This window comes from Anguilla rostrata, chromosome 1 (genome assembly GCF_018555375.3).
Source record: "Anguilla rostrata isolate EN2019 chromosome 1, ASM1855537v3, whole genome shotgun sequence".
In the NCBI taxonomy this organism is placed as follows: Eukaryota; Metazoa; Chordata; class Actinopteri; order Anguilliformes; family Anguillidae; genus Anguilla; species Anguilla rostrata.
Genome location: NC_057933.1, coordinates 53,189,979 through 53,206,175, shown reverse-complemented (window position 1 = coordinate 53,206,175; position 16,197 = coordinate 53,189,979). Strand labels below are relative to the sequence as shown.

Sequence of the window (16,197 nt, the reverse complement as noted above, 5' to 3'; positions counted from 1 at the left end):
GGGGTAAGGTCACCCATGTCAAGCAACCTGGGCTTATTGAATTCGGTGCATTAGCAGCTTGGTTTAATGTCACTACCTGCCTTCTGAAAGAAGGCCAGGGACACCTCTGTGGTTAAAGTAAAGCTACTCTAGGAGCAGAGAGACCTCCTTGTTTAAGTAACAACCTCACAGGAAGTAGACATTTTAAGCTCTGCAGTTTGAGTACATGTAGTTAATCAGACTGCACTATTTCAGAACAGAAGTGTGTTTGAATGAAGGCACATCACATGACCCCAAATACTGCCAATGACAACAGACACTGCATGTGAAGAATGCGTTAACATCCATGAACATTCTGTGATGTCACAGACAATATGTGTTCGTAAAAGTTTTTAAAAGTTCCTGCAATAGTCAGCTTCCTACAACTACACTGCACTGTCAAGGCCAGAAACATGGGACAACATACTGTACATGGGTACACCTGGCTGTTCCCATGGTGATGTCATTCTCCATCATGGCCTAGGCCATGGGTGTCCAATCTTATCCAGAAAGGGCCAGTGTGGGTGCAGGTTTTTGTTTCAGCCCAGCCTTACAAAACCTGATTCAACTAATTAACTGATGATGGTCTTCAATCAAGACAATGATAAGTAGAATCAGATGACTTAGTGCTGGGTTAAAGCAAACACCTGCACCCACACAGGCTCTTTTCAGAGAAGATTGGACACCCATGGCCTAGGCCCTAGGATACAAAATTATTGTTCAGGCTGTAAATGAGTAGGCTTCAATTTGCAAACATCGTGATACTTGTGGATTTAGATGGGGTATATTCTTCGTGCTCATACACTACCACAGTAAAAAGTAATTTTCATAAATTTAAGAACTTTTTGCATGCAATCTTTCAGGGTCATACAAGGTAAATGCACATTAATAATAACTTGGATACAGGCAAAGTCTCAGTGGGTTAGTTTACTCACACTGCCCAGAGTTTGTTGACTATGAATATAAAACTGCTCAGAAGACCTAAAGACTGAGCCCCATGGTCCAACCACATTATTTTCACAACTGTTTGGTAATTTATCAGAGCTTCACCTTCAACACAGGCATTAATTCAGCATGGGGACCTATTCCTCTCTCTCTCACTCTCTCCCTCTTTCACACACACACACACACACACTCATGTGAGGCCACACTGAGTCTCACTAGGCTTGTTAAACAGACGCGCTGAACCGTAAATATTTGGCCTCTTCGGTCAAAGGGTTACATGCCATGGTTCAATGTAAATAGTGTAGAAACATTAATGAAAGGCTAAACACACAGTCTCATACACACACACACACATGCACACACCCACATGCACACGCACACACACACACACACACACATGCACACGCACACACACACACGCACACACACATGCACACGCACACACACACACACACACACACTGCCACACACACACACATGCACACGCACACAAACAGATGCACACAGGAATAATTTCCCCTCAGAAGGCCAAAATAAACAGGTAATACGTTCTCTGTATCACAGTGATCAGAGAACACATCTGTCTCCAGTCCCACAGGTAATTACAGTTGTGGAATTTAAAGAAGCTTAAAAGTAATAGCGGTGGAGACTCTTACCCTTGCCTGAGTTCCTGAAGTGTTGTGGAATACATGCTCCCCTAAATAATATGTTCTGAGCAGAGCTATCCTGGATTTGAAAGAAATGTTAAACCAAGGTTCTTACAGTTTTGTAGCAATCCCATTCCACAGATCATAAAGTGTAGGCATTGTTAATTGATTTTATTATTAACAGCACTGGGCACCCATTTGAATCTTCTGGATAAGGCTTTGGTGTGAGACTTAGAGTTCAGTTTTTGTTTCTTGGGTATCCAGGTTTTTGTGGATGTGTCTTCCCACCGTCTTCTTAAACTCCGCAAGCTCTTAGCCCATAACCCCCCATCTTTATCTCATACCACCCCCGCACCCCCCCCCCCCCCACCCGCTCCCCTCAACCTCACACCCAGTCTAACACCCCACACCCTTACGGGGCTGTCTGTGTGTGGACCTTCACCCACAAAACCCTATATCACACCACCTGCTCTCTAGCACCTCATACCCCAAAACAAATCAAGCCCACATCCCTAAATTCCATGTGGCCAACGTATATGCACACACATGCACAGCCACTTGGCTAAAATACTGCAATCTGTACATTTAGACAATTAATTCACATGAGCCATCTGTGGTGCCCTGCTCTGCTAATAACATGGGAGACCTATACACCAAGTGCCCTTTTCATCTTGTGAGACCCCTTCTGTGAGTACAAATCTTTACCTTCACCCTGGATTTGAGAAGGCTTTTTTTTTTTTTAGCTCATGAGGTATCCAATAAACCCAGAGGACAATGCCTGGTATTCAAAGCTTCCATTGAGTGATCAATATTTGTTTTTCGTGCTTCCACGTCATGACTTTTCCATGGGCAAACACAGTCATTATTTTGGTGACATGTGAAAGAGCCTATTGAGAAAGGAATTCAGGGGTAGGTGTGGGGTGGGTCAAACTTGACACAAGACAAATTGTAGTTCCAGAAGCAAAAAAGGAACTACAACATGCAAGTGATGCAATCGAACGGAAGCAGACTTGACTGGTTGGAAACACTCCTTCTCCTCACCTAGATAGCTGGTTCCACTACCCACTGCAGCACTGTGCAGACCCAATCCCTTCTCCTCATATCCCAAATGCAGTATGTCTCCCCACCCCACACTAAACTTCTCTCCCCATAACCCAGTTGTATTTCACCAGACCTCATCCCCTTTTCCATCAACCCCTAACCCCTCTCCCCACACCCCACTACAGCCTAAGCTCTCTCCCTACACCCCACTACACCCTAACCCCTCTCCCAACACCCCACTACACCCTAATCTTGCTCCCTCCACCCAACTACGCCCTAATCCCTTTCCCTACACCCCACAACACCCAAATACCTATCCCTGCACCCCACTACCCCCAAAGCCCTCTCCCTACACTCCATCACATCCTAAACCCTCTCTTACTAACCCCTAGACCCTCTCCCTATACCCAAACCTTCAGGGCTTGTTCTCAGTTAGGTACCCATTATTTTTAGAAACTCAAATTTCATTCTCAGTGACATCAAAAGGTTCACAGATCCAGGCTGCCTCATTGACCCTGGCCCCAGTGACCCAGACTCTTTCTGTTTCTGCCTGAGACTGGATTAGCCTCATTTTCCCATATTTTCTATCTGAAGTCCTCAAGCCAATGTTGAGATTGGCAGGTGGACATTCCTGCCGCACAGTTGTTGACATTCCCGGAAGACTAAGTTCAATTGCACGCAAGGACTGAGTCTGAATTTTTAATAATTTACTGCCATTCTGTCTCTCCAGATATTACAGGTACAGATACTCCAGGTGTTTCTGGAAACCCCTTGTGATCAAATATGAGAAGGATGAGCTGTAATCCCTTAAATACAGACAATCCTTCATAATTCACACTCCTAACATTGTTTCCTCTTTCCTCTCTGTGGTCAGTACAGAAGTCAGACTCAACTTTGGATGGATGATTTATGTCCAAAACCCACTGCATGAATGTGTGTGTGTGTGTGTGTGTGTGAGGAGGCTTGCGACACCACATAGAATTGCACTGTTATTAAAGCAGAGACAGCACACTGTTTAAGGGACAGGAAAAAATCTGTCAAGGGCCTGCAGCCCTGTTTGGATTAACATACACCATAATTATTGTTGTGCTATTGTGCAAGCAGAAAACGTTGAAAGACCCAAATTCCTTGCTCTTCAGTTTGTAAAGAGACAGGAATTCCAAAACAGGAGTACAAAACATTTCTGTCAAGGAAGTGGTGTGCAGGACGGGGGCCTCTTATTCCTTGATTTTGTTTTTTACTTATGTAACTTTCTTCTTTATTTTACTCAATTTGCTTTAACTTAAAGGATCAACTATCTTCATTATAGTTTTGTACTTCTTCAATAGTGTTTCTTTTGCTGCACAATGTAAATTTTTTTAGGGCTGTCAGTTCAATTCAATTTTATTTGTATAATGACTTTTACAGAGGCACTATCAGAAATACGCTATAGCGGAAATACAAAAGAAAACTGGACAAAGAAAAGGCCTCAACATAAAATAGTGAGCAATTGATGTAAAAAATCTCAAGAGGAACCTTGAGTGGGGTCGATCCTCCACTGACCAGCCCGGTGATATGTCTCCTTCAGGCTCTTACAAAGCATGGCTTCCTGCAGTCACTCCTTCTTTAGAATCACAAGCCTGACTTGCTGATATAATGTAAAAACAATGTTGACGTTTCCAGCTGCGATTTCATTCATATCTTTGGATTGACCAGAGTATTCGGCAGATATATTTATAATTGTATTATGTAACTTCTGAAATCCATCCTTTTGCTTTAAAATACTTCACTTGATCTTCCATGAGTGATACTACAGAACATATCATCAAACAGCTGAATTTTCTGACAAACTGTATTGCCTTGGGCAACCTTCCACTGGATCCTACTGAGAAAGCGGATGAGGCGAGAAAGTGAGACCCAGGTGTTTACTTGATGCTGTCACTGCCAACCAATGAAAAGTACTCCAGAAATACTGCAATGGAAATTGAAAGCTATCACCCCTCTTTTAATAAAGTTAATCAGATCGTAAACTGAGGGCGTGCGGTCTGAGAATGAAAACTGTTCCTGGTTAATGAGGGGCCCACTGTAATCCAGCATGCTGATTTTATCCAGTTTTACAATGAAGAGCATGTAGACAGCATCGGTGGAGGAGGAGCAGGTCAGAGGACAAGCTCCTCCTGCAATACCCTCTGCCCTCCTGCTACCCCTTCAATACAAACACTGCTCTTAAGGAACACCTTTAATTGAAGGAAAGTCTTTACTGTAGGAAAGCCTTCAGTGACCAGCCAAACTGAGAACTGAGACAGCCAATGCAATGCCTCTTAAACATTCCTTTTCTCTGCAATCTTATTACCTTACATTGTACTACATGATTAGCTGTGCAGAATTAATTAAACAGTGTGAAGTTGTTGAGGTTATATTTTCATAAACAAGCAGCAGTCCAGATCAAGTATTACATAGTACTGTAAAGACTTGCCGGCCATTCTAGATTATGCACCTAGTTTGGGATTACTCCAGAGTTGCGCCTTTGGGTTAACGCACTTATTGCTGCGTCAGCTTCACCATTCTCTTGCCACACATTGTCTCTTTGCCAAGATCTTTATTGCAGCACAGTGCCCAAACAATGAGGAGGAATTCTTCCACTATAGGCAGATACTCATCACTGTACTCTTACATTTGTTGAATATGCTGCATAGTTAGAATATTTTGAAGGATGCTAAGGATCCCTCAGGAATATTCTAAGAATATTCTAAGCTCAGGTAACTGAGCTGTTCTTATTATGCAGTTACTGACTCTAAAGCATGTCTATGACCCTTTTCTGTAGTACTAACATTCAGTAAGTTTCTTGTCAAGCTGTCTGCTAAACAGTTGTGATGTAATGTAATATTAGCTAAGCTGACTGCTGTTTGGTCACTAGATAAGAGAGAAATAAGCATGTGCCAGCATGTGGGAGAGGGGCCAAATATATAACTGTGCCCAGGAAAATAGGAGCATTGGGCTCTGGTCCATGGGAAAGAAGTATATTGGGACTATTGCTGCTGTAAAAGGCCAAAGGACAACATGAGCTGACCTACTGTGACACTCACCACGCTCTCTCCTGCTTGTCTCTCTGTCCTTCTTACGTAATCCGCAGGAACAAGAGGATGCCTGTTTCTATGCTCTGCTGAAAGTCCTCACTTAAACACGATGCCATCATGTGAATGGTTCTTCTCAGTGATTGGCTGTGCTGGCTGCATGACAGAAAGTGGAATCAGTGTGAGGAGCAGGACTCTGTACCTCTCCTCATCCCTGCAGTGCTGATCCGGGGTTTCAGCTTCAGTCACTGTGACTCAGCACTGGCCTGTTTCTCTTACAGACCTGAGTCAGCAAGACTATCCCTGCTGCAAGCCCACTGCTCCATTACTGTACTGCCTCATGATCAAGCACACACACACACACACGTGTATGCACGCACATACACACACATACATGTGCATGCACGCACATACACAAACACACACATGCACACCCACACACACGTGCATGCACGCACATACACACACACACACACACACGTGTATGCACGCACATACACAAACACACACATGCACACCCACACACACACTTGCACACAAACACACACACACTCACAAACAGGCATGCACACCCTTACACACAGACAAAACACACACAAGCACATACGCACACATACATATACACATAAACACGTGGGCATGTTCAAACATATGCAAAGACAAGCGCACCCCTTCTGAAATTTCCTGTCCTTAAATGCACACACTGATCAAGTCTGTTATTACAAGGTTGGATAGCTCTAGATCCCTCCCCCTCATCCCAACCATTGTGTGTATTTCTAGGACAGTGAGCTCCTCTGACCTTTCCCCTAATTCTAAAAATGCAGGATAACTTAGATAAAGGATAAGACAGGAACAAGGGATCCTTACCTAAACCTGCACAGCCCTGTGGAGTGAATTTTGACCCTGTTCTTCCCAGTCCACCCCTTAAACACTCCTCTCAGAACTGCGATGCATACAAAATGCATGCCCTGTGTGGGATGAAAAGGCTTAATTCTCAGGCATAATACAATATGTAATTTTATCTTTTACACTCCATGGACTCATAACCTTATTATATACTGTAGCTTTAGAATATCCATCCAAGTTAACAGTGCTATTCTTTGAAGATGTTCTTTTGAAAATGCCATTACATCCCAGTGTTTAAAAAAAAAAATCAATTTCAGAGGACAAGTTTTTTTGTCCAACAGTGAAATCGCATATGACCAACGGATTTTTAATAGGTCGTACGCTATGCTGCTAGGGAAGTGTGATAGAACACATTGAATTACATTTCGATTAAGGTGAAATGAGAACGATATATTAATTATTTATATTTTGGCGGCACATTTTGTGTTAAAAATTACCAGGTGATATTTTTAGTGTCCAGTTATAATATGTCTAGACTATTATTACTGAGCCAGAGCATCTGAAATCAATTAGATAACACGGCTTTACTGCGGTTCCAATTGGCTATCTTTGCTCTTCGAGCTCCCATCTGCTACCCTTCCAGTTGGGTGTTGCCACTTGTTGAGTTCAACCGGGTCACCGTTACAGTATTTAAAGTGCGACAGCATGGCACACGGGTTAGTGAAACAGGAGTCCGTCGACTGGGAAATGCACAAGTCAGAAGATAAAAGTAAGACCTTTGTTTACACAAAGAAGAGGGGCTACGATGTCACACGTAACCCCCACCTGAACAAGGTAAAATGCCGGTTTTCAAAGCTTTCCAAATTGTTTTAGGGCGTTTTCTTGTTCATGTCACTGGGATGGCTAGTATTATAGCCAGGCGGGGTTAACGTATCAGGTTTCGAAGCCGGCTATGTTTAGACACGCACAAGCTTCCTGTGTTCTGCTCTCTAGGTTACAACAGCCCGTCCCTCCTGCATTTTCACCAGCAAACAAAGTGACAGTTAATCCATACTTATATCTAAATTAAAAAGTTATATTTAATTGAGGAAAACGTTAAATAATAGACAATACACGGTTTCCCAAAGTGTAAGCCCTCCCACAAAACATTTTGATTTCGGGTAGACCTCTAATTAACGTCGGTCATGGAGGTCGATATTACGTTGATTAGTGGAGCAGAAATTAAAGTTAAACACGGATCAATTATAGGTAGAAAAGTGGTCGCGTCACGACTCGGCGTCGACCAGCTTTGTAGCCGCGATGCAGGTCGACAATTTGTTTTGGGGGGCTATCACAGATGTACAGTAGCCTACACACGGGCTAACGTTTGAATTTATATTTTTACATTTTAATTGTGAATTAAGCGATTATGCTTAAAGAAGAGATGTCCTGAATAAAGTTGATGCGCTATGTATACCGAATAATTTGAAATGTCAGACCGAAGGTGCCCAATTGCGTACTTAATAGTTTTCTGGAGGAAGTCATTTTTCATCTGAATTGCCTCCGATCTATGGGGTGTCTGCCGTGTGTTCATAAACACACACACACACACACACACACACACACACACATATATATATATATAATTAATTATTTTTTTTAATGCAGAGAGAAAATATAAAACAGACCGCTAGGATCCCGTCGCAAATGACGTAACGTGTGAGGGGGTATTTTTCCTCGAGGCTTAGGCTAAGTGTGCGATGTGCTAAGTGTAAGATGTTGACTAGTGCGTTTCTCAGGTCTTCCTGTTTCTCAGGTGTTTCTCGGCAGTGAGACAGCACACGTTTGTGTCAATAAGTTCTGGTGATGTGATGTTCGAAATTATAAGTACACCTGTTCTGTTTCGATGAGTTTGATCATGGTACAGTCAACTGAAGTTTAACCATGTTATTTGCACAGAACGATGGTAACGCATACTAAATATTACGTTTGCCTTTTTTTTGAGCAAGAGCATGTCTTCCCGCATTACCCCCGATCCCTGAAGACCATCCAACGACCACTGCGCCTTTCTTGTGTGTCACGCAGACCCCGATCACAGATGACTTCATATCACTGTCCATGGTGCTGATCGCTCATTACGATAACAAGGTCGACGTCGATCATTTGAAGAAATAAAAAGTCTAAAATAAAGAAACGTAAATAAAAATAAAAACCTTAAATTATCTTTGAAACATGAATTGACAGCAGAATTTAGTTTGTCAAACATACCTCAGTATTTGTTTTCAACATGCGAATAACAGCTATTCTGACCAATTTCATTAAACAACGTTACGGCTTTCTTGTTGTAATGTCAGCTTATGAGCTGAATCCAGTTCTGCTGTGCATTAAAAAGCCTCCCTCGTTTTCTCTGAGCTCCATGTATATCCCTTTCTCAGCACCTGCAGTCTTGTCAGAAAGGCCAAAGATGAAGTACATTTGCCGCTACTGAAAGGTTAATCTCACCCCATCTTCACTGATGAAGGCCGTGCCCTCCCTGTTCACACCACAGGTCTGCGTGAACAAGGGCAAAGGGCAGCTTCCCTTAACTGATGACTGGTGCGTGCCACTGGAGGTCAATGTCCCCTCTCACTTGCTGGAACATTTGAATGTGGAGCAGAGTGCAGGGAACTCGTCTGTGGGCGAGACCGAGATAAGAACAGCTGGGGGCTGTCTGTGGGGTCCAGGTGCACGTTACTAGGAGCATGTTGAGTGATGCCAGTTTGTGTGTGTCAGTGTGTAGCTGGAGTGTTTGAGGGGGTAATATAGGGGGAGTGTAGTACTCCAGTTGCTGAATGAGTTCATTCTGTCTGCCCTGTTGGTGCGTGTGTGGCCCGATTCCATGAAGCATGCTTGTGATGTTCAACATGGATGACTAGCCCCTGTTGATTAGGTCTGCTCTGAAATTTTAACAAAAAAAAAAAAAAAAACTTGATACTTTATATTGTAGACTTCTCAGATGTCAAAGGGGTAAATGGCAATAAATGGCTAGAACTTGGTCAGAACTACAGTGAGGTTGGTGGAGGAGTCTCGCTTTGCTGTACAATAAATACATAAATTGCACTTAATGACTGAATTACTCGGGGAACAGTTCTAAATGTGATTTCTGGTTAAAGAGTTGTCCAATATTAGTTCAAGGTGTGGGTTTGTGTTATTGTGTATTGCTGCTGGACTGTTTTGTCCTGTTGTTGTCACGGTGATCTGCCAGTGGTCTGGATGTGTAGGTGGTGGCAAAGAGGGGCTTTGATTGGTTTCCAGTATAGTGAATATGAGCTGGATGTGGGCATTGGAGACTGGTTGTGCCAGCATGAGATTGGTAGGAGGTGGGGTTTGGGGTTTATATCTGAGGAAGAGGGAGGTATTGTTACTGAAATGCATTCATGTTACATGATGGTCTGTGTGTATGTGTGTGTGAGTGTTGTGCGTGTGTTTGTGTGTGTGTGTGTGTGTGTGAGTGTGTACGTGTTTTCCCTCCATGTCCCCTCTCCCCGATCTAACCAGATAAAATACACTTTTTTGTTTTTTTTATGAAAATACTTTGATTTATGAGAAAAAATTAGAAAAAAACTGCTTTTATTTTAAAGTCTATAAAAGTACGTAATTGGAGATGGTTGAATGTTTTAAAATCTGTTTTTCTCTCTGTTCAATTAAATTGAGCTTTCTTTATTAGCACAAAGCTCACGAAAGAGTATCTTTTTTATTTACTCATAAAATATAAATGAAACATTTGTCCACCGTCCAGCATTTTACATCACTTGATTTTAGCCTTTTCTTTCTATCATTAAATCGTTTTTTCAGTTATATTAGCTGACCTAAATGTGCCTTACTGAAGAGGCATGATGCTTTTGTTTGACAAAATAGCTTAAAATAGACAAATCAAGTGAACTTTATGCCCCATTAAAAGATCTTTGGACTTTCTCTGATTTGGAAAGATTCACTGGAACATCGGACCATATCACTCATTCTCAAGGCCAAAACAGCCGCTGGCACATACACACCTCTTAGTTCTGGGTGTTTTGTTGAAAAACAAGCCATCCAGGCAAAGGAGGAACATTCACTGCCACGCCTCTGTTTGAGCCACGGGGAGGAAATTGGAGGAGAAAGTAGGAAACGACTCCTAAACGCATTCCATCGGGGCAAACAGGCCGGCTTGTGTGGGGGCAGAAGTGGCACTTTGTTGCCCTTCCCTTGGGGACCAGATTGCCAAGGGGAGGTGTGAACTCCCCCACCCCAAATTCTGGCCTAGAAATGAGCCCAATTCCTACGCAAGCAGACAACATACTGATTGATCCAAGAGCACCCAGCCTAGTCCACAGGGTTGAAAAGAGGCCAGGCCCTGAGTCTGAGGGCTTCGTCTCCCCCTTTTGGAGGGTGTAGTGAACAGGATATTGTAGGTGTGTTTAATAAATGTGCTGTGCAATAAAGAGGGGGGGAATGGGTGACTGACAAGAGAAAGGAGGGTCTGTGGACCAGAAGGAGGGCAAAGGTACCCTGACCTCACAGTCAAGTGTCTGTCTGGTGTGTTTATGGTGTGTTAACGAACCAACTTGAGTACATTTACACCAATTCACACTTCTGTTTGCATTGGCCTGCCCCGGCAATGGAAAAAAGCTCTTTTAGCTTTTTATCAGAAATGAATTTTCTTCAGCCTATGAATTTTTTCTGTGTGGATAACAGAGGGTCATTCAGGCTATGGTGGCATACTGAATGGTTAACGAGGTAACGTTTTTCAACCGAGGCATGGGTCATTATATTGCCCTCTGGTGGTGATTTATTATACGGAAATGCTAACAATACAAAACTGTTGAAATTTGCCTTTCAAAACAATCACCCAAAGCTCAAAGTTACAAGTTATATATTGAAGGACAAAGTCTGTTTTGTAGGAATTAGCTAAAGCATATTCTAGACATTAAGCTGCAGACATGGAGCCTCTGGTGGCTTCTAAATGCCCCACTGTCTTCAAATTCTGACCCAGTTAGTGCCGACCGGCCAGGAGTCTCATTGTGTTGACATATAGCTAAATTAAAAAGTTGAAATTTTGGGATGCCACACATTTCAATATACAAGTGAGAACCAGCCAATAAAAATCTCTGTTCTTGGCTGGTGACTGTGTGAGTGCCTGCTGATTGGTCTGGGCAAACAGGGGGCCACTTTAAAAGATCCAGAATGTCACTATTGCCATGTTTTCTCTCCTAAATGTGGGTGCTTCTCTGTCTTGCTCAGAATTCACTGTCTCTGGCTGCCATGGTCATCCACTTATTACATCAAGAGTCTGATTGTTCCCATACAATCTGCTTCTTCTCCAGCCAGGAGAAAATGGAATGATCTATAAACAAATACACAACAAGAAATAAGACTCTTGATATATAACAATCCTTGAAGCTCATTTGATAGCTTTGCAGCTGTAACCATAGCTTCATGAACCCTTTTTATTTGTTGCTAATTGGCAGGCCAGCACTGTGAAGCCATCCTTGGAATTCCTGTTCCAGTGCTGGGGTTTCACTAATTTGGGATAGGTATGATACGATATACTTCTGGAATATACTAATGGAAACAAGGTGTCATTCCACCGTAAGTGTGTTTAAGACTCTGAGCAGTCCAGAGACCACATTTTTAAGTTTTGAAAATAAAACAACTAGGGCTCCCTAAACACATTATACCGTTTGCTTTGTATTAAACCTTCTGCTCAACTGTTCAGCAACCTGTTGAAGTGATCATAACCATTAGCTTTTTCCTGACTCCTCATGTGAAACAGTGGACATGCAGGGTGCCATGCTGGAGGTGAGGAGGGACAGGGTACAGTGTGAGAGGTGATGAGGTGTGGGGTACCACGTGAGAGGGTTCGGGTGAGTTGTGAGTATAGGGTACAGTGTGAGATGCTGGGGGCGAGGGCTACCATGTTAGAGGCTGAAGGTACTGGGCACAGTGGGAGAGGTGATAAACAGAGCAATAACAGACCTGTTATTCTGCAGTCTGCAGTCTGTTCCTCCTTGGTCTGGGCTGGTGGGGGGACTCATGTCAATCACTCCTCTCTGGGTGGGCTACGGCCTGTGGGGTCAGAATTGAGCGTGTGATGTCACAGGTGTCGCAGGTGTGGCCAGGTGCGTCTCCAGGTGTGGTGGAGCGACCACACGCATCAGCGGCAGGCAGACATTCCTTTCGACAGGCTGAGCAGAGCGTTGAGGCGCGTCGCCAAATTCCCCTCAAATAGCTGCTCCGCTCAGTGGCTGCGCTGATTGCCTTAGTCCCAGTACTACCCCCCCCCCACCCCACCCCCGCTGCCCTTTGTGTGTCTGCACAGCAGGCTGTTTGAGTGGAGCATGACAGAGAGCACATTATACAAAGAGCCTTGCAATCGTCCTCCTCATCATCCATACCTATCATCTGATCAGGTTTCAGCTACTTTCTCTCTTCTCTAATTGACCTTGCTCCCTCCATCACTCTCTCTCCCTCTCCGATCCCTCCCATTCACCTCATGATTTTACCCCCTTCCCAAATTCACTACCTCAGTTGTTTTTGGAAACTTATTGCACTGCCTGAAAGGATTTGATGGGTTAGGAAAGTTCTTCATGTGTTCTTGAATTTTCCACTATCACTCAGATTTAAGAGGACCTCCCAGAGACATGTAAAAAATGCAACAAAATAAAATCAAAGTTTTTTTTTTTGTAGATATAAAATGCAGAAAATTTTTGTCTGCTAAAATTAAAAAAATGTCAATGCTTAAACAACACCGTGGGAAAATTTGTTTCTGAAACTCTCTTCGGCGTGACGTCACCATGAACAATCGATACTGATAAGAGTAATTAAAGTTGTGTCTGCTATCTGAGATAATAGTCTCAGGACTGCAGTCGCTCGGACAGCAGTGAGAGTGAAGTCCAAGGTGAATTGGAGTTTGGGTGTGGAGGTGACATGACATGTCAGGGAGTCTGGAGTGACTTCAGACGAGGATGTGGAATGAGACCATAGAGAACTAGCTGAGTTCAGCTGTTTTAAGTGGTGTGAGGAGACAGGAGCTGAGCTTGCACTATCCTTGGCCAATCAGGGCTGTAAAAGAGCATGTTTGTCTGGAGTGATCAGATTATGTTGTACCTGGCTGATAACGACGGTTGCATCAAGGCGAAGCGACTTTGAACCACGCTTCCAAGTGAACTTTGACTTCGACCTGGAGAGAAAGTGAGCCAGTCGTGAGATCTTCCGGGAGCGAGCGGGGTGGGGTGAAGTGGCAGCCCCCTCTCAAATCCACCCCCCCGACCACACCCGCATAAGCCTGAGAGCCCTCATTCATTAGCCGCCATAAATCTCCAGCGCTGTTTCTTTTTTATGGGGGGGGGGGTGAAAGCGCTGGTGCTTCCCAAACGACCTTCCGCCTCTCGGTGTGTACCTGTGTCATGAATGCGGGCATTCATTCATTTCACCTCCGATCAGGGCTCAACAATGTGGTCAGATCTGAGATGTTTTTGTGTGGTGGGTGCTGGGGGGCGGAGCGATAGCTGAAAGCGGGCCTTGTTGGCACCTCCCGCTCGCGTGGCCATGGCAACACAGTCTGGCATTCAAGGCACAATGTGTGGATGAATATGAGGCTCGATGTTCGCGTGGAACCCAGGGCTGGGCTTGGCTTTCTGAAAGAGGGGGGAACTGAACCCTAAGTGGGCATGGTCCCTTATTAAGCCAAGGGTACTGAACCCAGGGATGGGCTTGGCTTTTTCTGGCACTGAAAGTTTGTGAATTTACAGGTGGGATTCTTTAGCAGGAGGGGGGTGGTCAAAGGCGGTCTTTCTCCTCTCATGCATTTGCTTTAACATGCTGAGGGGATTGTATTATTACTCATTGATAATAGTGGTGCTCCAGCTTTTTTTTATTAGTCACATGATCTCATATGCCATGTATTTACAGATGGGATTGGTTGAGCCTAGAGTAAGGCTTCATCTGTCGTAGAAACTAATGTGCTATGACCAGCAGCCCATCAAGGAAATAATACAGGGCTGTGTCACATCAGCTCTATTAAACGTGTGAAGGTTTTCCTTGAAAGGCAGTAAGCTTTCTCTGACTCAGAGACATAATGGATGGGATCTCTACTGCAGACGCCACAGACTGTAATGGAAAAAGTATTTGCTTGGGCCCTGGATAAGATCCTACTTTCTTTTTATTTAAAGGTTTAGACTAGAGCAAGGGTGTCCAATCGTATCCAAATAGGGCCGATTTTTGTTTTAGCCCAGCGCTACAACACCTGATTCAAGAAATAGTGGTCTTCAGTGAAGACCTTGATGAGTAGATTCAGGTGTCTTTCAGATTGGACACTCCTAGTTTGGATTGTTTGGGCAAAGGTCTAATAGGGTCAAGTGGGAGTGCAGCCTGAAGAAACTCACATTTCACTTGTCATTCAGCTGTCCTCCTGTAACACTCACCTTTACCTTTTTCCTTCTCTTTCATCCATCACTCTCATTTCACTCCCTGTCACCATTCCTTATACTCCAAACATCAATTCTCCTCCCTCTACTTTCACTCTCTCATTTTTCTCCTTTCTATCATGATCTTCCTTTCCTCTCTTCTTTTTCACTCTCTTCTCACACTTCCTTTTTCATTTCTCTCCTCCCAATCCATTTCTATCTCTCCTGCGCTTCAACTTAGTTAACCTGTTTTACACCCTCCGTATTTTAGCCTCAAGTTTTCTTGTCAGACAATCAATTGAGCCAAAGCCTGAGCCAGAACTGCTGTGAACATTGAAACTGGGAATTCTAAAGTCTGCAAACGATTGCCCAAAGCTTTTATTTTACACATGCTTCTTCTGTTTAATTTCATCTGAACTGAATCATTTTTTCCAAGGAATCGCTTTCTCATGATTCTGGACTGATTGCAAGCTATGGTTCTGATTAAAGCCACAAGCAAAATGTCATGGTGTCATACTTCATTACTCTGTACAGACCAGTGGAACCAATAAACACATTTAATACAAGAATGTATCTATGAAGTCTATGATGAGTAAGAATATTTGAATATTTTTGCATGAGAGAAAGTTCAGTTTGAGTTGAAGGTAAAATTTCAGTTGAACTCTATTCCCTGGATGATAATGATAACAATAAGGTCATTGCATTATAATCGCAATCATATTTCTGCAGTTATCCTATGGAAGATGCAGGTCCCTAGTGTGGAGCCCTGGGGAGTGAGCATTGGTTTTCATAGGGCCTTGTCAGCATGGTTTAATAACACGGTGCGAAAGTGTGCCACGCGGTGTGCCAGGCGGTGTGCCCACGAGGTGCGTTATTTCACTCACCATTTCAGCCTAGACAGTTACAGAGGTGAGTTAATGTATCCTGGAAATCCATGTTTTTTGTAGAGTTTTTTTTTTTTTTAAGAATGCAAATATTTGGCCACTGTAGCAAATTTCTTTGGAGGCTTGGAAGCGCTCCCAGGGACGGGCGCTGTCCTGAGTGGGGGAGGACATGGAAGGCTGCCCAGAATGCGACCAGGCGAGTACGTGAATGTTTACATCCCTAACGTCAACCCCAAGTCCCCTCTCTGATGGTGTTTAACCAACAACACTTCCATATTTACAAGCCAGCTTGTTCATTGATTTTCAAACCTCATGCAGGTTTGCCGGAGCCAAAGCTTGTGAATCTGAACCTTCAGTTGCA

The 16,197-nt window shown here is 43.6% G+C and overlaps 1 protein-coding gene across 2 annotated transcripts in view; it reads left to right on the top strand.

The window, feature by feature from the left end:
- Nucleotides 1–7,223: 7,223 nt before the first annotated feature.
- The window catches only part of me1 (malic enzyme 1, NADP(+)-dependent, cytosolic), a 65,528-nt gene continuing 56,554 nt past the window's right edge, over nucleotides 7,224–16,197 (top strand). The window contains exon 1 of one of the 2 annotated variants that reach the window (XM_064342364.1): nucleotides 7,224–7,384. In XM_064342364.1, the coding sequence (XP_064198434.1) occupies nucleotides 7,256–7,384 (129 nt within the window). In that variant the 5' untranslated portion in view covers nucleotides 7,224–7,255. The remainder of the gene's footprint in view (nucleotides 7,385–16,197) is intronic. The other variant, XM_064342358.1, reaches the window with a different exon arrangement.